The 24,532-nt window shown below is 27.7% G+C and overlaps 1 protein-coding gene and 1 long non-coding RNA gene across 5 annotated transcripts in view; one reads left to right on the top strand and one right to left on the bottom strand.

Moving 5' to 3' along the window:
* LOC100870357 (netrin-1) overlaps positions 1-24,532 on the top strand; it is a 212,313-nt gene that overhangs the window by 120,689 nt on the left and 67,092 nt on the right. For 3 of the 4 annotated variants that reach the window (XM_086908503.1, XM_012491325.3, XM_086908505.1), the window contains exon 2: positions 926-1,114. The exons of the other annotated variant lie outside the window; for it this stretch is intronic. In XM_086908503.1, coding sequence (XP_086764629.1) covers positions 926-1,114 — 189 coding nt within the window. The remainder of the gene's footprint in view (positions 1-925; positions 1,115-24,532) is intronic. 4 annotated transcript variants of the gene reach the window in all.
* LOC147657566 (uncharacterized) lies at positions 2,286-16,386 on the bottom strand. The gene is made up of 2 exons (XR_015292204.1): positions 15,818-16,386; positions 2,286-3,681 (listed from the first exon to the last, which is right to left on the bottom strand). It is a non-coding gene; the product is annotated as an uncharacterized LOC147657566 (long non-coding RNA).

The raw sequence follows: 24,532 nt of genomic DNA, 5'->3' as shown, positions 1-24,532 counted from the left end.
ATTCTACAAATTTCGTTTGTGCAGATATATCGTGCAATTATACGAAACTAAATATCCAAATCCCATTGGATTGAGAAATATTCTCCAAGTTAATTCCAGAGATAACTATAAATTTCATTCGTTTAAAGTGACGTTTTGACACATTGTTTATTTTTCTTTATGTCTTTAAAAAAAGAAGAAGAATTATATTTTGTATTTCTCTCTCTCATTTTTATATCTTCCCTTTATTTGAATCGATATTCAATTTTGATTTGACTAATTTTCGATATATCTAACTTCAATTGTTATTTCTGAATTTAAAATTTATAAATTCAAATGTATACAAAACATACAATGAAGCTTTAATTCAATAATTTAAATTATCAAATAATCATATCAAATATACAAATATCACTAATATACAGTTGCATTTAGACATTTATTTATGTGTTAAAGAAAATGTTAAAGAAAAATTTGATATATTCAATAACACAATTAAGATATATATTTATAAATTAATTTTTATATTTTAATATATAAAAAGAATTATAAGTATTCTAGAATATATTCTGTTATTAAATAAATATTAATTATTGGGTTAATCTACGTTAATTATAAGTAAATTTGTATAGATTAACACATGTACATAATAATAAAGCGTTATAGTTATTATAGATATGAAGATAGACTCGACAGATCTGAAATTTTTATTTTCATGACAAATTTCAAGCCAATTTTCTATTTTTATTATTCAAATTTATTTGAATTTTTCAAAAATCCTTCTCACAGACTCACTATACCTGGCAAAACGATCCTTATACGACCACTTACTTAGATTAATAATCCACTTCAACCAGTCATAATGCGATCAACAATTCAATATTTTCGACTCGATCGAAAAACGAGTGGAGAATTGGCTGAATAATCGGGCATGTATTTGTTTCAGAATGCAATTGCAATCTCCACGCAAGAAAGTGCAGATTCAACATGGAACTGTACAAGCTGTCGGGACGTGTCAGCGGAGGCGTTTGTCTGCAGTGCCGGCATTTTACGGCAGGAAGACACTGTCACTATTGTCGGGAAGGTTACTACAGGGATCCGGCCAGACCGATCCAACATCGTAAGGCCTGCAAACGTAAGTACTCCTCGACAGGCATTAATCACTGCTAATTTAGAATAGTCTGTTCCCATTCATCTATTAATCGGGGGCTTCCAAATCGTTTGCATGTTAGTTCACCTCTTACGAATTGTGGTCTTCCGTATAAGAATATTGATATAAGAATATCGTTGATGGGGACGTTGATCGATCGTGCGTAATATTTATTATAAATTGAACGATATTGGGTTCATGATGAAATAGTTTTGTTAACGAGTGCGTGTGATGCATGCTTGTTAAAAATGAGTAATTCGCTCGATGATAACATAGAGCCAGTCACAGAAATCGGTTAATAAATTGTGTTAAATTAATTTAAATTTACTTTTATTATATTGCATTTATTGTAAAAGTATTTTCAGAACAGATTGTATAAAAAGTGAGAAAAATTCGAAGATTGATTTCAAAGAGATTTTCCATTAAAAAATAAATTATTTATACAACCTATTATTATGCTCTCTATATATATATATTTATTTAGATTTTCATTAAACGATGGATGAAGACTTTTGTGGCTGACTGTATGTACGAACAATCTCGAGTAAATTTAATTAAAACGAACGATTAAATAAGCACAAACGTAACGTGGAATGCGTAATGAAATTTGTAATTTCTCAAAACACGATTTATCGATCGAATTAAAGGTTTAATTACCATCTTACATTATAATCAATTACAACGATGATTATCTGCAAATAATTTCATAATTTCATCCCTTTTGAATTGTCAATCGGCAGTGAAACTCACCCTCGGTAGCGGGATTCAGTTATTATGCCGTTATTGCCATTAATTTCGTCTGTTTCTCCATAACGAAGTGGCTACCAATCGAGCGCTATCCCTCCTCTCACCAATCTCGAAACATTCAATTTATGTCGGTTTGTCTAGGGCCGGAATAAAACCGCGGGTGATAACGATCTCGACGCGAGAAAACGCATTGAGACTTATTCATGCTCACACTGTGGCGCATGGCGCATCCAATATGTACACGTTCACATATTACATTCCATTCGTGTGATTGTAACACATTAGACTTGTTTCCTAGTTCTTCCACCATGGCTATTAAATTAATTCTACGGTCATTTTCGATGGTTCGTTATCGGTAGAATAAAAATTGGTATTTTTATGATGCACGTTTCATATATTTTACGACATATTCTAGATATTTTTTTGAATTTTATTTTCTTAAATTTTTTATTTCCAACATATTGTATACAAGTAATTTCATTTTGTTTTTAAGTTTCAAAATATCAGTGACTATCTTATTCTAGTTTAATAATTATTAAAAATTTATTAAAAAATAGAGGAGATTTTAACGATTGTTTAAAATTATAAGAATAGAAATTAAAGGAAAGAAATGTTTGAAATTAACTTAAATTTAATAATCTTGTAATTAACAAAATTTTTAACGATTACTAGATTGAATTATGAATATATATACTTTATGAGTATATGGAAGATTTACAAATCAATTAGTAAACATTAAAAACGAATAATTCAGATTTTTAACTTGATTGTAGGAAAAGCAATACTAATAAAAATATTAGTATATAATAAAAACAAATTTATTACTTACATTATATGAAAGTAGTGACAGTACTTGACTTGTCAAGTAAAATTTTTAATATTAAAGGAGTTTCTGAAATATAAATCATTTTTAAAAAAAATTAGATTTACATTAATTGAATTCTTCCTTATAATGATATTCAGACCAAAATATATAAACGTAATAATGTCAATTAAAATTCATAATTTTTACAATATTTTATAATTCTCACAAAATTTTCTTCATCAAAAAACGTAATAACAAATATTTCACACTACAATTATCCTTTTTCCTTTTTTTCCAAAATCTTTTTCTTTTTATCATAATTTAAAAAAAATCATTTAAATCTGATTAATTTCCTCGAACAATACACAGACTCTTCATAAAATCCTTCCTAGTAAAAATTTCCTAGAAGCAAAAAAAAGTGTTTAGTGCCATCGATACACCCGTGAAATTTTTTCAACGATAATGCACCGGTATCATGGTTACCGATCGAGCGTACACCGTTTACGCTGCGTTGTCATGTTCGACACCGCATTCCATTAACATTATAAAATTTAACGAACCTTTAAACCAGTTACCGGCACGTTAATTACCTCCGTGAAAAGAGGGTTAGTTCTCGTTGTTTCACGGTGGATTTAATTCGCGCCCGAGGTTACGGTTTCACGGTTAAGGGAAATGAAAATGACGGCCTGCCCTTTCTCCGACCAACGTCCCACGCAATACGACGTCGATGGTGGCGACTTCTACGCTCTAGGGACTAATTTATGAAAGTTCTACTATCCTAAGACGACTTTAAATCTTCTTTTCGTGCCACGGGCTCGCTGCGAGTGTCGTGTCTCGTTGTTATCTTAACGGCTGCCACGGCTGCTAACGAGAATACAGACTGTTCGTTATCTTCGCGATGAGAGCACGCGCAAGCCCTCTGCACGACACTTGTGTTTTATACGGTTGAGCCAGAGACACTGCGAATCGAACACTGGGAAGTACCACGATTGCGCCATATCTGAAACGAACGAATTGTGAGGTTAGAAAACTGGTAATTATTCGATATAGGAGGATAAATGTGTTTTGCACTTCATGTTTTGTGAAACGAAGTGAAGTTGATTGGGACGGAGAAGAGCTGAATGAAATTTTTGCTTCGGATCTTTTATCAGTTTTCGAAATGTCGTAATGAAAAACTTTTGGTATAACATATCGAATTTTACGTATATGTTCTTAATGTGATTGCTTATCTATTGTTTCTTTAAAACAAAAAATATCCAATATGACGGATAGATGTATCGAAGAAAATTAAAATTTTATATTCAGGAGTTTTATTCTTAAAAATTTCAGCTCGTTTGAGTATGGAGCGAATATCACAATATTATTATTATTTATTTTTTAACTCATTAGATATAGTGCAATTGTGGCTTCCTTGTGTTTCTTCTTTCTGGCCATTGATATGTGGCATTATTCTCGAATAGGCGGAGATTTTCACTGATTTCAATGTTTTTTGGATATGTTATGCAAGTATATATTTTGAACAATTTTATTCCATACATATTCATCGTCTTAATTTTCGAAAAGATATTTAAAATAAAAATAGAACGTTATTACGTAGAATTTCTGTTATATATCCGCGGTTGCATGTGCGTAAGTATGCGACCGCCACTTATCTGTTAATGTACATATGGCCATAGCAGCAACTAAGACATATAACGGGTGAGTTAGTTAAAAATTTACTTGTTCATATTATAGCTTAAAATGTTTTAAATCTATTGAATTTGGACATTGGATTATACATTTGTAGGAACAATAAATAAATGATGGCCAGCTAGGGACGTATACATATAAAATAAAATTTTGATAATAGTAATTTTTTTTGCAAATATCTTAAAAAGTAAGATTGAACGGTAACATATAAAGAAAAGAATTTCAAAATGAAGTTCAAAATCTTCAAATTCTCTGCATATATATATAAAATATATAAAAAAAAACTAGATAGTAATTATTTTTAATCAAGAAGAGCAATTATCATTCACGAGATAATACATAATTATTTATAAACAAATTAATGAAAAGAAATAAAATCTACACATAATACAAATTATAAATTGAATGTATAAATAAAATATAATATATATATTCATTCCTTTCTGTATAATAGATAAATTAATTGAGTTAATTTCTTGAATTATATGCTTGCCTTTTAAACTATTATTACAAAAGAAAGTTATGACTGTTTAAACGTACTATAGTATACGAATGCATAGTATATGTATTTGTCAAGGAAAGAATAGATGAGAATATAAAAAGGTACATGCGAATGTCTTATGTTATGCTAAATTGAAACAGTAGAAAGGTGAATTGTCGCCAAGAAAAAGGATAAAGGAACGACAAATTGTACATGTGTTGTACAGATAAAGAAACATACGTTTAGAATGCTTTAGAGAACTCGTATGGAAATAAATTAAACATTTCTTGCTAGTATTGGCAAGGATCCAAACCAATAATAACTCATAATAACTAATAACGAATTAAAGGTAACGAATATATTTGAGATTAAGAATATTTTTGCAAATGGAGTAACTGTGTTGAGAGTAACTATTCAAGAACATTGCTCAATTGTTTAATTTAGTGAATTTTTTAAATTGTTCTCAATTGGATATATAACAATATTCTATAATTTTGTATAAACTTTGAAACAGTATCATATTCTCAGAATAGTTAATTATTAAATCGATTAACAAACAAATGAAGAGAACAAACGTTCACAACTTGAAAGAAATGAACAATGAGAGAAACAACATAACAATAACAGAGAATACACAATCTATTTCCTCTGCAACTGGATACAAAATTTAAAGATACTCTTAAATGGACATAAGGTTTATGAAGGATGTGAATATAATTGATAATAAAACTTTTGAAAATTATTTTCCAGAGCATTTTTTATAGGATACCACATTGAAAGAAAAAAAAAAGAAAAAAATTTGAAAAAAAAAACAGTTGTTTTTGAGAAGAGTATTGATACTGTACAAGAGTAAAAAATATTTTCAAAATAATATATACTTGTGAAAAAAGTTCATTCACAAGAGTTTTATTTTCAAATGTATTTAAATGGATATATGTATAACAAATGCAACGAATTGTATAATAAATTGTATAATATTGTATTCTAATTATTTTTCGATAAAAAAACAAAATTTTTCAATTTCGTTGTAAAATATTCCTTACAAAGATAACACTTAATGATGTTTAATCTATCTTAATCTATACCTATATAATCTATATAATTTATATTATCAATAATCTATCTTAGCATTAATTATATAATACAAAAAAAAATTTCACATATATATTAAAATATTTCGAAACACTTTTCGATAAAGAAAAATTAAATTATACAATTTTATTACTTATATATAGTAATAACTCGAGTTAAAAGTACCTTTATATCATAATTATTTCCAAACTTTATATATCGTTATTGACAAAGAAAAATTATATTTTCCAATTTATATTACTTACGTAATATTCTCCATAAGAATTCTTCAATCCTATTCCACATAACAGATTCAACAGTTAAATCTTATTTTGGGCAAAAGTGCAGAGATAAGGGAAACAAGGTTTCCCAGAAAAAAAGAAATAAATAGGCGGGGAGGAATAAGACCGGCACTTAAAGACGCAAACGAGCGGGCTTCTCCCGTAGAATGTATTTTAAAAGAGGGGGAAAAATGAAGTGCAGTCAAGAGGGGATGCATCCTCCGAAGCATTCGCCCCCTTTTGCTCCACGTGCTCCGTGGCGTCGCGTCGCAACGTAGCATCGAGTACTCGTGCCATTTCCACGGTTAGTGAACTCCGAATGGCTCCCACGGCGAGCCCTCTCAATTTTGCGCTCGTAGTTTCCAGCACATGGAAAATACGGCTCTGTCAGGTCAGGCAACTGGCTCGTTTCGAGATTTTCACCGCCAACGACGAACGATGCAACGACGAGCGCCCTCTTCCTTTCTCTCTTTCGCTTTTCGACCTTCTCTCCCCTCCACCTCGCTTTTATTCTTTCTCTTTCTTTTACTAGTTCTACTCCGCCATCTGCCATCGCCTTCTTCCCCCTCCACTCGTTCCGACAGACACGCGGTGAATTGGCCGAGAAATTTGTTGCCTCGTCAACGAATTAACAGCCGTATCTAATGTCGTTGTGAGGTGATCCGTGGATGCTTGCCCACCTTTCGTTGCAAACACACGAAATCTTTGAAATTGCCCCAACTAAACGTATCGCTGTCGAGAGAAGTTTTAGCGGTACGTTAATTCGCGAAGAAGAGTTGTGCGAGGTTTCGGTGAAGTTTTTGGGGTTGAGCGATTTGGATGAACGATTTTGCTGATGGATATCTTGCTGATTCGAATGGATTATTATTTTTGGATAAGAGTATGTTCGAAATAGAATTGAAACGTTGTGGGAATAAGTTTATATGAGAATTATTTGAATGATATTAATGAATAATATTTAAATTTTTTTAATGTTATGTTGTTCTTTTTGAAATCTAGATATTTATTATTTGATTTTATTGTAGAAAATTAAAACGGTTATAGAATTAGATTATTGATTATTATACGGAATTTTATTCTCTAAAATTTCTTTTTGTATTTTGTTATCGCACAATTTGATTTGAGATGAAATTTATGTTTTTCATGTATGAAAGATCTTTCTTATTGTTATTTGAAATAATCAAAACATTTGTCAAATCAATTATTTAAAAATAATTTATTTCTTAGATAAAAATTTATTTGAAATAACCATTTGTTATTTTTATTTCAAAGAAAAATGTTTCTAAATAGATATATTTTAGATACTTTAATTTTTCCTTATTTTTAATTATATATTTTTATTATAATGTAATGCTAATTATTTGTATTATTGTTTTTAATAATTAACTTTATTATTTTTTTCAAATCTTTTTAATTCAAATTCATTTGCTCATTTATGAAAAAATAATAAAAAAAATTAAAAATATGTCGTTTTATGATGTTATTCCATATTTATATAGATAAAATTTTTCAATTTTTTTTTATTTCTTGTAATTAATACTTGATATATTATTCGTGTCATTATGAGGCGAAATATTGATAAAAGATATTATATTTTTTTTTTCCTTGATCGATCATATAAAACTTGATCTTTAACTCTATTGTTTAGTTATTAGGTACACTTATGTTGTTTAACCTATTATTCATTTGATTATTGATTATTGATATGACCTATTATTTCTATTTGATCAATTATATGCTTATGTATGTACATATATATCTTATGCTGAGAATAACATATAAGATATTATATAAACAAATTTGAACTATACTATATAATAGAAATAATGTAATCTTAGTTTTTTTCATATAAAATAATTTACAATATTATAATTTAAATATTTATATAGAGAAAATGTCAATGATTATACATATATTATAGAATCATTGACATTATCTATATTCTAATTCATAAAAATAAAATAAAATGATAAGAAACCAAAATAAATATTTTTGTTTATGTAAATTTTTTATTTTTGTATATGATAAGTGATCTCATATATTCTACTCTTATCACAACATATACTAATTACAACAAAATTCGTGAATCATAGAAAAAACTATAAAAGGGTACAATGAAAAAAGAATATTTAAAAATTTTTTTTCATTCCACAAAATACAAAACACATGTTTTTACGATTACAACACCAGAAATCTAAAAACATATTAAAACTTTTTCAAAACAGCGTTTATTCCAAAAAACTTTATAAAAAAAAAAAGGAGAAACATGGAATTAAAATACACATCACGTTGATTCCATTATTTCCAACTAATTATAACTAGACAAAAATTGTTTTTTTTTTCATTTTTCTTTCTCTCCTCTTCTTTTCTTTTTTTTTTTTTTTTTTTTTTTAGTTTTAGTTTTAGTTTTGATATCGCTCGCTGCCGAATTGTTATGCTTCTCGTGAAGCACCCTATATGCGCACACAGTGGCTGGTAATATTAGAGGCTTCCCCTGTTTGTATAGCACGCGTGGCCATAGCGGAACGATACGTTTCAACTGTATCCTACCCCAAAAGCTCCAGCCTGTGTTTACTTTAACCCCGGTGACACCCTCCAGCAAGGGTTGCTTCTCAAACAGAATCGGTCACCGAGACATTCGTGGTCTCCCTTTGGGCAACCTTACTGGCCTTTCTACTTTGTCGAGTCACCGAATAGTCGTTCGCATCGAAATTTCCACTATCAATTTTTTTTTTTTTTTTTTTTTTTTTTTTTTACGTCGTAAAAAATATCGTATCGAAACAGAAGAGAAAACGACAGGCTGTGAATGAACAGACTGCAATGCAATGTTACGTGAATCGAGAAAATAATGGAAACGTATACATTGTGTGATAAACATCGAAGAAATTTGAATTAAAATTATTTTTTGCTTGGATATAAAATATTCTGTAATTTGTGGTATTAAATGTGGAATTAGGAAGATTGTATCGGTCAAAATAAAAAGAAGAAAATTTTATTTCATATGAAATTGTTTTCAAAAGAAATGCATTTCGAAATTGTGATTAATTTTTAACTATAATATAAAAATGAATAATCAGTAAGAAATTTTTTTAAAGATTTTAAAGATTTTTGATAAAATCCATTTTGAAAATTCTTCGAGTGTCTCTGATTAATTATTAATATATTATAATTATTATATCTATTTTTTTCATTTACCAAATTCAGAAGATATATTTTTATATAAATTTTTAAATTATATGACTTCTCAAGCATATGACGTGTAGAATTGTCCCATTTGGCGAGATATGAAGGAAGTAGTACATCACACAACTTGTTGCGATCCTTAGACTGTCAATACAGATCGTTACCAGTATTAATAACGAACTAAGTAGGAAAAGTGACGAAGAAGACCGTTTATCGATCATTAACGGATGATTTGTGCAAAATAATAAAATTTTTGCAAAACACGACACGATCGTAATGCGCGGTATATTTTGAATATTTCGTGGTTTTTTACACGTCACGTGTATTCTCCAGATTTTAATCAAACGTCAAAACAAAATGGAAGCTCGTACGATACCTCGATATTTCGTTATTTTTCTATCCCGTGCTAGCTTCTGGCGATGGTCTTTAGTAGCCTGTGAAAACCGCTGTACACAAGCGGAAAGATATAGCACTGTACACGTATACAGTAGTCGGAAGGTGCTTGAACCCGATACCAAGTGCAAAGCTTTCCTCGTATACTCGGCACACGTTAGCATATTCATTATCCACCACTTAGCCGGGTCTTAAACCAAGCGGTGCTTGTGGTGGGATCAGCACTATTAGTCTCTCACGCCCCCTCTTCCCCTCCCCTATTGACTCCCTTTACATCTTTTTTTTTTTTTTTTTCTTTTTTCCCTCTGTCCTTCACCGCCTTTTGCTATCATTTCCTTCCTTCCTCCCCTCCGCTTCTACACGCACACCAACCCCTTTCTTTTCTTTTTCAATACGTTCACTTGCTTCGCACTCGGCCTCACCTTCGATACTTCTCCGTCTTCCTTTTCCTCTCCTTCTCATCCTCACTCGCACTGCACCATTCTCCCTATGCCGATATTTTTGAATATTTTATTATCGATTGATTGATTAACAGAGGTGAGAATAAAATTATTCTTCTTGCTATTTGTGATTTGATTGACTTGTTGCATGAAGTTGTGCGAAGTTGATTGAGAAATAATTTGAGCGAATTATTAAAAAATTATTTTGTTTAACGATTTAACATTAATCTAATTTTTTCAAAAAATAATGTAAAAATAATTTTGGATAAAGAAATTCGGATTTTTGTTCGGATTTTTGGAAGATATAATGAGTATAAGAGTGTTTAAGCAGACAGCCTGCAGGCTACATTTGTTCCTCCAGAATAATTTTGTTATCCTCTGCATCGTTGACTACTTATTTCAAAAATTGTTTCAATGTTATTTCAAAATATCGCATTTGAATTGTAAATTCTCGTACCACTTCTAATTATATTATTATATATTAAAATGATGGAAAGGGATTTTAAAAAAATTCTTCTGGCACAAATTTCATGCAAAAAACGTAACACGTTTGATGTGGCGCACTTAAAATGGAGCTCGTAAAATTCTTATACTGTTTTAAAATTCATGCACGAATTATTAAAATACGAGATTTAATAAGATAAAGTTTTCGAGTTACGAAGATTTGTTATTATAATATTTTTTGAATAACAAAAATCTTAACAATCTTAAAAATTCGACATATCAATATTTTATCAATTGTAAAGATAAAAAAATAAAATTCTATGTTATGTTTTGTTTCTGAGTATTTGAGATAGTTTTACAATATCAAATGATCTATTGAACTGACAGATTGTGACATCTGTCAATATTGAATCAGTGATGAAAGTTTCATTTACGTATAAGTAAATTTGAACTTGTATACACTTTTGTATATCTACTTTGAATCATTCAAAATTGCAAAACTATCTAAAATAATGTATTTACACATGTAGAAAATATTTAATTTGAAATAAAGTAAGTTTATATTTCTATTTGTAGAACTTTTAATTGCGGACCAGAAGAAAATGAATAAAATTATATTATATTATATTGTATAAATATTTATAGGACATCTTTGAAAGATCGATTTTAATACGAATAATTATACGAAGTTAGACGAAGCGAGATAAAAACAGAACGAGTTTTATTTATCTTCCAATGCAAATTTAAATTGCTTATAACTTAAGATAAATAAATATTCGATTTAAATATTTTCATATATCAATTTTTATCCTTTGTTTTGATCCATAGAATTAACCTCAAAAGACATACGAATATATCTAAAATCTAATCTAAAATCGATGTGATTTTTGTGTTATAAACTTTTTTATCTCATGCCTATTCGTTCCAATTCACATTTATTCATAAAAATGACATATTAAAACTTGAAAACATTTTGATGACCCATGGAATAATATGAGAATAGTTGCTACAATTAAATTAAATTCACAAGCATGCATTAACAATGATAATCAAATATATGCATATAGTAGATATTATATATCTTCCTCTTCATAACAGACATCATAATAACTTGTTTGTGTAAATGATATTAAAACACAGGCCAATCACTTACAAAACTGATTGACCTAGATTATCAGTTAAATGTTTAGATGCGTAGATATATAAGATGCAGCCAATAGTAAAAACTTTGCGAAAAGAATTTACAAAAAAATAATAAATTAACAAGTAACGAATTTCTTAAAATTTCTTAATATTTATTAAAAAGAATTTAACTAAATTGATTAGACACAAAATTAACAGTGTTATTATTAATTAAATAAAAACAAGCACGTATCGTAACAATATTCTTGTAAATTATTCATACAAATTATTATTCATTTCGAGAGTTTCAATGGCAAAAATAGCAAGTATAGTTTCTTCCAATTTTCTTTTATATATATATATATAAATATCTATTAATTCATTTCTTCCTGCGGAAACAAGCAAACCGTGCAGTAGGTATGATCGATCGTCTAGACGGGATAAAACGAGACAAAGAAATCAAGTGCACTCGAATCCGACAACCCTCGTTACCCTTTGTTCAGATAAATACACGATACGCATGTAATTACGCGCGAGCATCCAATTTCGTTTGCGCCTTGTTAAAACGATTCGATTTCCTTTGCCACCGAATATTTCAATCGTTTTCTCCGCGCAGAGACAAGATTAAAATCGGATCGTGTTTATGCAATACATTAATCGTAAACGAATTTCATCCTTGCCTAAAATATCCGGTTCATCATCGATAAGCGAAATTAACTTCCGCTCTTTGCATTCTGATGTAAAAAATGAATCGAAGATGAAAAATTTCAGATACATGCGATTTTACAATTTTACATTGTATAAAATGAATATTAATTCTCAATTATTTAATCTAATTTAATTAATGGGTTAATAAGTATAATTAAATTATTCTAATATTAGGATACTAATACTACTTATCTATAATATTGTATCAGTAGATTTTGAATTTGTTCTTTTATATATTTAAGTAGAAAATTAATTTTTAATAAAAAAAAATCAATTTAAACTAATTTAATCTGATGTAAATAATTAATGGGTCGATAATTAATGTATAATTTTTATTTGTATTAATAATAAGATAGCTAGCTCTGAATTTATTATTTTATGTACAAAAGAATTATTGAAATATCGTAGTGTAGTAACATAATATAATTAAAAATATAATAAGTTTGATTGCAGATTATAATATATACATGTATAAACAACTATATTTATTTAATAATATTTATTGAAATATATACCGTTATTTTATTCTCTTTTTCATTCAAAACAAAATCGATTAATCAAACGTATGACATATTCAACTGTATTTGAAATAGAAAAGTTTTCAAACCAATCAATCAAACTGTTGAAAAGCACTTGGCAGTTTCAAAAATGTTTTTTCAATTTGAACATTTGATGCTTGAAATATTGCAAGTTAATCTATTAGTATCGTATCTATCCAATAGCAAACAAAAATTTATACAATTATAAGAATTTAATTGTTTTATTGTTTAAGAATTTTTAATTATTTTCTAAATAAAACATTTTATGTTATAAATATTAAATTCCTTAGTACATTAGATATATTTAGTCGATGAATTATTCATAAATTATAACATAAATAAAAAATATACATAATGAATTTGAAATCTAATAAAAAGTAAAAAGTAATTGACAAAATCTTATTTCTGATATTTTATATATTTCATATAATAATTCCTAAAAAATTTTCTATTTTTAATATTAATATAAAATAATAACTAAGATATTTTGAATTCCATTTTTTGTGATTTATATCATAAATATTATTATATGTTGTTAAATATGTTTGTAAAATATAATGTTGTATCTATTTTTTAAGAAAAAAACAAATTGTTTTTATTTACTTACAAATAAATAGAGCATAATAAAAATTGTTATATCGTTATGAATTATAAAGAATTCTGTTTGAAAGAAATTGCATAAGTATCTTCACAATTTAAATATTATCTTTCAATAAGATATTCAGATTAAAGGAAAATAGATGATCGATCGATATTTGTATACCGAGTTTAAATAAATTTTATCTGTAATAATATTTCACATCTTTATTTTCAATGTTATTTTTTGAAATTATAAACAATAACATATATATGCTGTTTTTATAAATAATTTATTTAAAATAATTTAAGCAATAATAAATAATTTCAACATTTCATATTTATTTAAAATGCTATAATATCTATATCTCGAAAAATGTGTTTATTATATTATTTATACCGGCATATGTTTTCCATTAAGATAATTGTATAATAAGATAATATCGAATTTGCTTTTGATAATTCGTTATAAGCTCGAAATGAATGGAAAAGCTATTAAGCAAAGTCGGTTCTGGTAAATGTTTGTACAAATTATGCGGGAAGATAGCATTTTCAAAGGTATAGCAGACCTCCTGCAAAGGATTTAGCTAATCAGATTGAACCAATTATCCAATCTCGACAGGGGACTGAAATTACGCCTGCGGAATACAAGATTTCGCATAATCGTGATCTAGAAAAAATTATCAAGTTTTAAGATATTTAAGATAAATCACTTTTAATATCAAATTTTTCCTTTTCTGATTTTAATTTTTAATTAATAGTTAATTGTCGTGGATTATTATTTATTATTATTAAGATTAAAATTGAATTAAATTTCGTCTTATTTTAGGATAGTTTATTTTTAATTTATATTCCACGTCAAATTGAAAATGTTATCACATAAAAGATGGAATATAAATTGGAATGAAATATTGTTATGAATATATCTCTAAAAATTTATGAGTCATTTATTCCTTCTGGATATTATATTAATTTAAATATAATATAATATAATTTCAATAAAATTTCTTTTTTTTTTACTGCGTTTATAAATATTAGAGCTTCATTGTTCAACAATAAAATATTTATTTTATTGTGTATTCGAATAATTTATTATCATTTCTTGTAATGTAAAAAATATGTACACAAATATATAAATTTGTGAAATCTAATCTTGATATTAATTAACTATCTTATTTTGTCATAATTTCATTAGATAATTTAATTTTTCTTGAAAACTAGAATTTTGCAGAAGATTATGATATTTATTGAATAAAATCTTTTATAAATCATATTATACATCTTTATATGATGATCAAATGAAAATTTTAAAAAATATCAATCCATTAATGTGACTCCTTAACAGGATAGTCTATCAAATTCTAACTATTCTCCCATTTTATCTTACTTTCCCCTGTACATGACAATGACGGAAATGTCATACAACGTACATGTCAATTTTTCTTTTACAAGCCTTTAAAACAAATTTTCAAAGAAAAAAAAAAAACACTTATCGAAGTCTCGAGACAACATGTACGCATATTATCGGTTAATCGCAGTTTTCCAACTGTTTCCAATTTTTCACTTTTTTGACAGATGGAATTAATTATAAACAATACAGTACACAGAAGATGGTGGATAAAACCCGTGTTAAAACCGAATGGATTAATCGAAATGAACCGAGGCGTACGTGCAAGTACTTGAAAGATTAATAGAAAGCCAGGGAACGCCTGATAACATTCTATTTAATCACGGTAATGTAATCCTATCTATCACTTCAGGTGAGGCTTGCTCGTTCCTTTAAATTTAAACGTAACTACACCTTTCACCTTGGTTTCTTTTCTAACGCAACGATCGACCGATTGCGCAACCCAAAGAGGTTAACTTAAAAAAAAAAGGAAAAAAAAAGAACCACAGAGAGGAGAAGAAGAAGAAGAAGAAGAAGAAGAAGAAGAGGAAGAAGAAGAAGAAGAAGGAGAGGAAAAAGAAGACAGGATAAGAGAAGGAAAGAAAGAGAGAAATCGGGAGAGCGAGTATGCGCTTTATACACCTGGCAACAAGACATTCGGCCGGATGTAACCTTCGCGGTGTGTAACATTGGCAAAAGGAAGATAAAATCATAGAGAGGACGTGCAAAGGGCCGAGAAAAAGAAGAGAAAGGTAGCGAGATACAAGAGGAGTAAGGAGTACAGAGGAGTACCTGCAGCCAAGGTGCAACTTGCAGACTCACCTTTGTTTGAACACGCAGGACTCTTGTTTCTTCTTCTTCCTCTCCTCTCTTCCATCCGTCTCTCTTCCTCTTCCTCACCTCGAGCTCCTTTCGAGCTGCTCCATTCCTCCCTAACTGGCCGCATACTTCTCTACGTTCTCGCGATGCGCGCGCGTGTTTACGCGCTTACCCTGAGGGTTACGCGCGATTTATGCGTGCGCGTGTGTACACGATGAAATTTATACACGCGGTACACACCCGGTGTGTCAGAGATACTTCTCTATCTGAAAAGCGTCTCTCGACCTGCCGCCTAAGTACCGCCGCGCTAGCTATTTTCGTTCTCCAAAAGAAAATCTTCGAGTTTAAGACGGAGCCATCTTCAACAACCACCGGCTACGCAGACAGCGATTATTGGCGGCGACCGCGGTCGTCGATCGTTGACTTTCAATATTCATATTTTCGTAGTTGGTTCCAATGGTGTGGTGGACTTTGTACGTTGTGAAGAATTAAGAAAAGATAGGTAAAATAACAATTTGTTATCGAAAATTGTTTTATATTTAAATTTCATTTTTTTTTTTAAATAGTTTATCCTGGAAAAATAATCAAGAAAAATTGTTAATAATCGGCAAATTTATAAATCTTAAGAAAGTTAAAAAATTTGAAAGTTATTCAAATGCTCGTGTTATTTTTCCTTTTTTTTTTTTAAACAATTAACTCTGTTATTTTGGGATAAAATAATAAATATACATTTTTGTCAATATAATTTTCATATTCAATTTCACTATAAAACGTGGGATTTTATCGATATTGGTGTAAAGTTAAAAATAAAAAAATTGTGTTCATTCTTTAATTGAAAAAAAGAATTTGCATACTTTGATGTAAATTATTTTGTATCTTGAAGATATTAAATTGCTTTTTTTTTTATTAACATATATTTTTATATATTGAATATCCAATATGAACAAATACTTTTGGAATCAACTGTATTCGCAACGTTACACGAATCTCATCTGTATGGTTTAAATTGAACTTGAAACCTTGGAGATGTTGATGTTTGATAAACGAAGCTGTCTGATAAACATGGTGAAAAATTTGATTACGAGTTAACGTTGCCACTCCGATTTCGAGATTCGTAATTTCCATATTGTCTATTCATCGTAGAATGAAATGATGTTTTTAAACATGTTTTTAAACTAACATAAAATGACGTTATATGCAAAACATATATTTCTATGTATTGCATATCTTTTTTTATAGGTTAATTGTGATATTATGATAATGGTATAATTTGAAATCTAAAGGCAATTTAGAAAAAAAAAAAAAAATTAAATTTAACTGAAATCAAACTCAAATTTAAAATAAATTTATTATTTATTTTGCACTTAATTTAAGTTATTAAGTTACTACTCATCTAATTCATTTATATCAAATCTATCACAAACATATGACATATCTCAAACTTCACTCAAGCATTTATAAATACAATATGCAATATAGAAAATATTTTTGTTCATTTATTTGTATATTTCAGAAAAACTGAGGAAAGTTTTATATATATATTCATATAAAAGAATTTAAAGTATTTAAATTATATTTAATATATTTTCTTTTGACAATTAAATAATTAAATTTTTTTTTTAATTAAATAAAAAGTTTTTCATTTTAATAAATTCGAGTTCTCTTTTATCCATTTTAAATATATACGTATTTCAAGAAGCGTATTTTCTACAATCAAATTGTTGTTATTACTGAAATTTTATATATTATAAATTACAAATTTTGTTATATGATAGCAACAAATTTGAAATAGTAACAGAGTGAGACTCTACAAATTGTTATCACATGGAATATAATTATTAAATGGAATGTTTCATATCACATTTCATATGAATAAAATTATCCTGTTTCAAAAGCTTATAAACAGGATAAAACCATAATTTGTCACTAATATGAACAAATTAGCATCATTATTCAATAAATTATTAGAACCAGGAAATAATTTAACTATTTACCTATTTTCCATTTATTAATGCAGCGATATATAGCTTCTCTTTCATAAGCTCGATGTCGTGCTATCAGTGTCGACATTTCGAAACGCATTATAGGTTAGGCGACACATCCTCCACATTGGATATTTCTCTCGAGATGCGTTCAACCGACACGTTTATCCGTACCACAAGCGTATATACCGTATCTTGCTAACTCGACAGCACTTGGTCGACCTATACAGCCACTTCTACTCGTCATTAACACCTCACAAAAAAAAGCAGAATTGCTGTAGAACAGTACGTAGAAGAGTCGCAATTTCGCGATCGTTTACGTATCCTCCTTTCCTTTTCTTCTTTCACCGTACCTCTATCTGTCTCTCTCCTTCAACCTTTCCTTCAACTCGGTAATCTTTCCTCCGTCTCTGTCCCTCATTCTCCGCCTTTTCGCCCGCTCTCTAGGCGATGGCGCTAGTGTGCGCAACACTGTACGAAGATGCACTTACGCGATGCAGGTACGCGTAATTGCGCGCATAATTTAAGGGCGCGCCACGGCACGAATATATGACCCACGGTGAGCGCAGCCACAAACCGAGAATACACCGTACGTCCGGCTAAAGGGGGGTCAAGAAATGCGGCTCTCCGAGTGAAACCGGCACTTTAAGAAAACCGATCCGTCCATTCATCGAAGAAAAGATTAAATTGATAGCCCGCCACCACGCGAGCATCTGACGAAGCTCCGTTCAGCGCGCGTTTCTTCTTCGGCCGCGTTCACTCCCTTGGATGAAAAAAAAATTCCTCCTCTGAAATGTTAATGACAACCACCGTTGTCCCGCCGAGTTTTTTTTTTCTTTTCCTCTTCGTTCAACCACTTTATCAGATCGTGTCGTCGGTCTGGCCGTGTTCGAAGAACGTATGTTGTACTCGACGATTTTCCGATTTCGCTGGTTTGTGTGCGGAGGAGATAAAGTCTGCGCGTGATTATGGAGTATGTCGTGTGCTCACAAGAGTGTTGCATAGTTCTGAGTTACGATGGAAAGGGGAATGTTATTTTCTAGAAGAGGAGAGAGAAATATTCGAGTGTTTTATTGATATGCATTTACTATAGAATTTATTTCTTTTTAATTCATTGTTTTAATTATTTTAATTACTACGTTGAATTATTATTAGTGACTCGATTAGAAGTTTGAGATTTATAATTTTTGTGAAAGAGCGTTATTTAACAAATTTTTCATTTAAATTTTTTTATAAAAGAAAGATTAATATTAAAGTAGAATAGGAGATAACTTCAGTGAAACAAAATAAGATGATCTATTTAATTTTTTTTAGTTGTGTACATGTATCATATAACGGAATTTCATTTTTTTTGAGACTATTATTATTCTTGAAATTGAACAACCTACTTTTGTTTTTCATAGAAATTAATATGCGTGGAGAACTAATTTGATTCTAATGATTCTTAAGAATAAGATTGTTCCCTATCAAATGTAGATCAATTTGTTATTTTTTTTTGTTATTTTATTTATATATTTATTATTTGATGATTTTACTTATTATTTTAATGTTAAAAGAATTTCTTTATGACAAAAGAATAAAGAATAGAAATTATTGTTAAAAAATTATTTAAATTTTAATTTTCATATTAAAAAAAAAAAGATTAAAAATATGCTTTATTAGATGCTTAGAAAAGTAAGGATGTAGACGATGAAAAATTTCAATTTAAGAAAACTAAAATTAAACTGTAATAGAAAAGAACTGTTTTAAAGTATTAAAATATATTCTACGTATTCACAAAAAAATTATTATAATAATTAAAATTTAATAAATAAAATAATAAAATTTTTTAGTTAAATAATATTTCACGTATTATAAAAATATTAATATTGTAAATAACGATGTTGAATATATATAATCATAAAATATTTTGTTTCAATCTACAATCTAGGAATCAAATTTTAATTGATATTCTATATTAATTTAACAATACGATATAATCTTTTTTCAAAATTAATACATTCCCAATATATAAGATATTTGAAATAAAATTTTGTACATTATTTATATTATATATCTTTTATATTAAAATATCAGTAAATTTTGTAAAATTTTTTGAACTTTTATTTTCTTTTTTAATAATTATACAATATTTTTTGTTTCAATTTATTGCTACATATTATTAATTAACAAGATTCTATCTATAATTTCTATAAAAATAATGGTATAATAAATATAAAAAATATAATAAAATATTTTGATTTTATTGATTTTATTTTCTCTTTTTGAAATGAAAAAAAAAAAAAAAAAAAAAGAGAGAAATCATCCAAAAATATGAATTTCTCTTATAATTAAACTTATATGCCAGAACAAACAATTCCATTCTATTAATGAAAGCAATTTTCATGGTTGTTTCCTGATATAAACTATGCTGTGCATACAATTTCAATTCGTTACGGTGCAAGACGTTATAATCGTAACGTGTCACCGATTAAATGTTCTTATTACAGAACTATGTATTGTGCGTGACACGGAGTTGTAATTTAAGAATAATTAAGGGAACAATACTGCATGCAAATATGTACCAGCCGGGGTTAACCTCTTAATAGCTTAAGTTACTCCCAGTTTAAGCGCATTTAGACTTTAAGGACTTGATGTATGCACTGTGCAAAAGCGTGATACCCTTTGAAAGGGGGACCAACAAATTTAAATCTTTATGGGTGTTACGAATATAGAAAGTTGCAATAATTTACTTTTGTGCCAAGGCTGCGACAATTGAAAGTAAATTTATTCGCTAATTCAATAGACGAATTGTTCCTTTAAAATATTTGAAACCATTTGTTATTGTAATTGATGAACTGATATATTTATAACGTATTTTTTTTTTTTTAAATTTACACGTTCAATTTGTATTTAAAGGTAAAGGTTTGAATGTGTATTTTTGAATAAATTTTAAATATTCAGTTATAAAAGAGAAATATGGCATACAATTGAAGTAAGATACATAATAAATTTATTAAAAGTATGATGCAACTAAGAAGAGTCGATTTTTCGATTGAAATCAAATTGGATTTAAAAAATGGATAATTATTAATTACAAAATTATTTTACTTTAAATGAAAATTTTTTCTTAAATTAAACTAAGATTTGAAATAAAATAATACTAGTTATATTGTTATTTTAAAGAAGTAAAGAAAAATATAAATATATTTTTATTTTTTTAATGTTTCAATAGCTAATACTTTTATATATTTATCGCAATTTTATTATTTAAATTTATATTAAAATTATATTACTCGTCTATTTTAAAAATAATTTTCGATATGCAAATATATAATCTATTTTTATTCAACCATCTTTAATTCCATATTATTCTCATTTCAATATTTTAATAATCATCTTCAATTAATCGTATATTTTAAATTATTAACCTTCATATTCTCGACTTTTTTATTTTTAATATAATTAAAATTTGTTTTTTAAATTCGTATAAAAACTAGTCACTGTTACAAAATCCTGTTCTATAATCCTATTTCGAGCAAATTTTCACTCGATCGTCTTTCATTTCTATTTCATATTCTTATTTCATTATCATATTTCAACACGATAATTATTTCCAATTTAAATTTATCGATTATCAATCCTCGAACTCCTTTAGTTTCTCATCGATAATGATTTCCCTTCACACTGAACGATCCTCTATTTTCAATATCATAAATCCATTGTCCAAGACATGTTTTTTATTTTGCCCAGTGTCGGCATCTTGGAGATGTTTAGAAAGCCAATTTGGATGAATTAGCACGCGACATATAGGAGGGGCGTATAAAAAGAATGGATTCAGACCCCGATCTCGTATGAATGAAGAAGACGTCATCGCATAGTTTTGATTAGACGCGCGTAGAATGACTGGAATACGAGACGTGGACGAGCGAGAAGGGACAGTGGAAGGTCTCTCCTCTTCGGTTTGTTAAGCAGAAGAAAGACAGAGGGAACGCGTAATAAATGCATAGAAGGTGTAATGGGGCGAAACTCGATATCCCTGGAGGAACCTGCTTATGGTGTCTATTACATCGCGTGGCAAATTGTCATAATGGTTAAGGGACGAAAACTCGAGAATAAGGATAAAAAGAAATTCACCACTTACCGGGCCAATATTACGTCGCTACCTGTAATTAGGTTTGCGCTTGTCTCTCTTCTTAAGTCATAATGCTTTGAATTGGGTTAAATTATTGTGTGTCTAATTTTTGTGAGTCAATTAATTTTTTAAAAATTGGAAAAGAAATGTGAAGCATATTTTTGTTAAGATTTAAAATTTAATTTAGTCATATGTAATTATTGTATATTTGGTGAAAATATCATTCTGCAAAAGTATGATTAATCAGAGGCTAACAAAAATAAAGAGGATATGAAAAGTAATTTTTAGAATTTAAAAAGAGATAAGAATAAAATAATAATTTATTATTGGAAATTATTTTATTAATTGTATTAATCAGTTTTCGATTAGTTACAATATTTACAGTTTCAAAAAAGATTTAATTAAAAGTCAAAATCTCCTTAGCTTTCTTTTAAATAATATATTTTTAATTTCATGATAAAGTTCAACGACCACTATACTATTATCTTGAAATAGAATATTCTTTTTATGACCTTGAATTTAGAAGCGGCAAACTAAAATTAAACGCAAGAATAATCTTACAATTAGCAATGTGAGAAAGCTACGCTGCATCTTATCCAATTTACCTTAATGTCTTTTCATTATGCTGAATTGTAGATTGTTCATGAATATTTACGTTAGAGGAATTTGGAGAACGTTAGTTGTTATGTGTTATATATTATTTCGAATATCTAGAACAAGAATTCTGATGAAAAAAATAACGACAACATAATTTAGAATTTAAATTGTAAGAATGATGCCGCGACACAACGCTTTGACAAATGGACGAAGTTCAAGAGCAAAATAAATATCATTGCAAAGACAAATGCTTCATTCATTGAAAGATCACTCAAATATGATAGTAATGTTATTGAGCAATTCTTGCGAATGTCGACAGAGATCAATCTTCTCTTCTGTATTTTAATTGTATGAGATAAGTGATCATTATTAAAATTGACGACTGTATTGAGACGCTGTTATGTATTCCATAAAATTTTATCATGATTTGTTTATTGAACTCTTTCTATTTCTTATTAATTCTGAATCAATTGAGCATGTAATTTTAAAATCATTTTTGAAGATAATTATTATGATATATATATATATAAATATACATATAGAATTTCTAAATTATTTTTTCTAAACTTTTTCTAAAAATATTTTATTGATCATTTCAAAATCACAATATCGAGTCTCTTAATATAAAACGTTATATATATTATCAAAAATAGGTATTAATATGCAAAAAATTAACGATAATTTTGAAATATTTACAGTAATTTTGAAAGAACATTGTTTATTAATACAATATTAAATACATATCTTATTAATTTTTTTTCAATAATAGATAGTGAAAATAATTTAAAAGTTGTTTTTAAATATAATATATTGATCAATAACGATGAAATACATTATGAGTCTCGATATTATTATCAGTTTCAATTAAAAATGTACTAAAAATTATATTATACATACGAAATATAAATCTGCATTCTATATATTCATAAATTTACTTACATTTACTGCATTGTTACAATTATTTATTATATCAATATTTAAAATTAATTTTAAAAAAATATTTGTATTAATATAAAGAATGATAATATTTTTTTGGTTTAATTTTCTGTGTGTATATATATTTCTATGTTTAAAATCATATTCAATTATATATTTTATAAGAGTTTATATTTTCAATAATTAAATTCTAAATGTTAAAATTTTGAAAAACCTTTGTTTTGAAACTTGATTTTTTTTAAATGATTAATTTTATATATATGTACAATTGAAAAAATTAAATAAAAAAAAAAATTCAACTTTTTTAAATTTAGCTAATCTACTTTCCTTAACGTAATATGTCGAAAAATAGAATCGTATTTCTTTTAATATTTAATGCGACGACTAAGTTATATTAAATATTTTAAAAATAAAAATTTTTTAAGAGCTTTTAATGCTCACTTATATTTTCTATTTTATATAATGATTTGCTGCGACCGAGAAAATAATTATCAATGAAACTAGATTTGTAGAGAAATTTCAATTGAGTTTCAATTGGATTTCAATTAGAGGTTAAATATAAGTTCAGGGCACTAAAAATTTTTAACTCTTTAAATTTTTATAGACCTTTTTATAGATTTCGATGTGTAGAATCTAAAAATAATAGTTTGTAAATCATTTATTAAGAAGTTATGTACATATAATTAAAATATAGCACTTATAAAATATTTTATGAATTATATGACGCCATGTTGATTTTTCACATATCTAATTGAATAGTAAAACGCGCCAAATTCAAATAAATAATCTTTAAAGGATTTCATATATTTTAAAGAATTTCATAATGATATGTTTAAAAATCTAATTTATTATAATTGAAAAAGAAATTATATTTTTTATACGTTTTTATTTCATCTTATATATTTTAAAAATCAATTATAAGTAATAGGATCAGTGAATATATAATTTAATAACTTTTTGTTAAAATTCTTTTTATTTAATTGATTAGTTGATGATCATTAATTTCTTGTAATCTTCATGATTCATAATTCTTATATTCTCTACTATCATTTTAATACGTGATATTTTAAATTTGTCTCTTGTTACGTT

The sequence above is a fragment of the Apis florea genome, unplaced genomic scaffold (genome assembly GCF_048593485.1).
Source record: "Apis florea isolate Af1SG1 unplaced genomic scaffold, ASM4859348v1 contig_3078_pilon, whole genome shotgun sequence".
In the NCBI taxonomy this organism is placed as follows: domain Eukaryota; kingdom Metazoa; phylum Arthropoda; class Insecta; order Hymenoptera; family Apidae; genus Apis; species Apis florea.
This window is presented reverse-complemented; position numbering and strand designations above follow the sequence as displayed.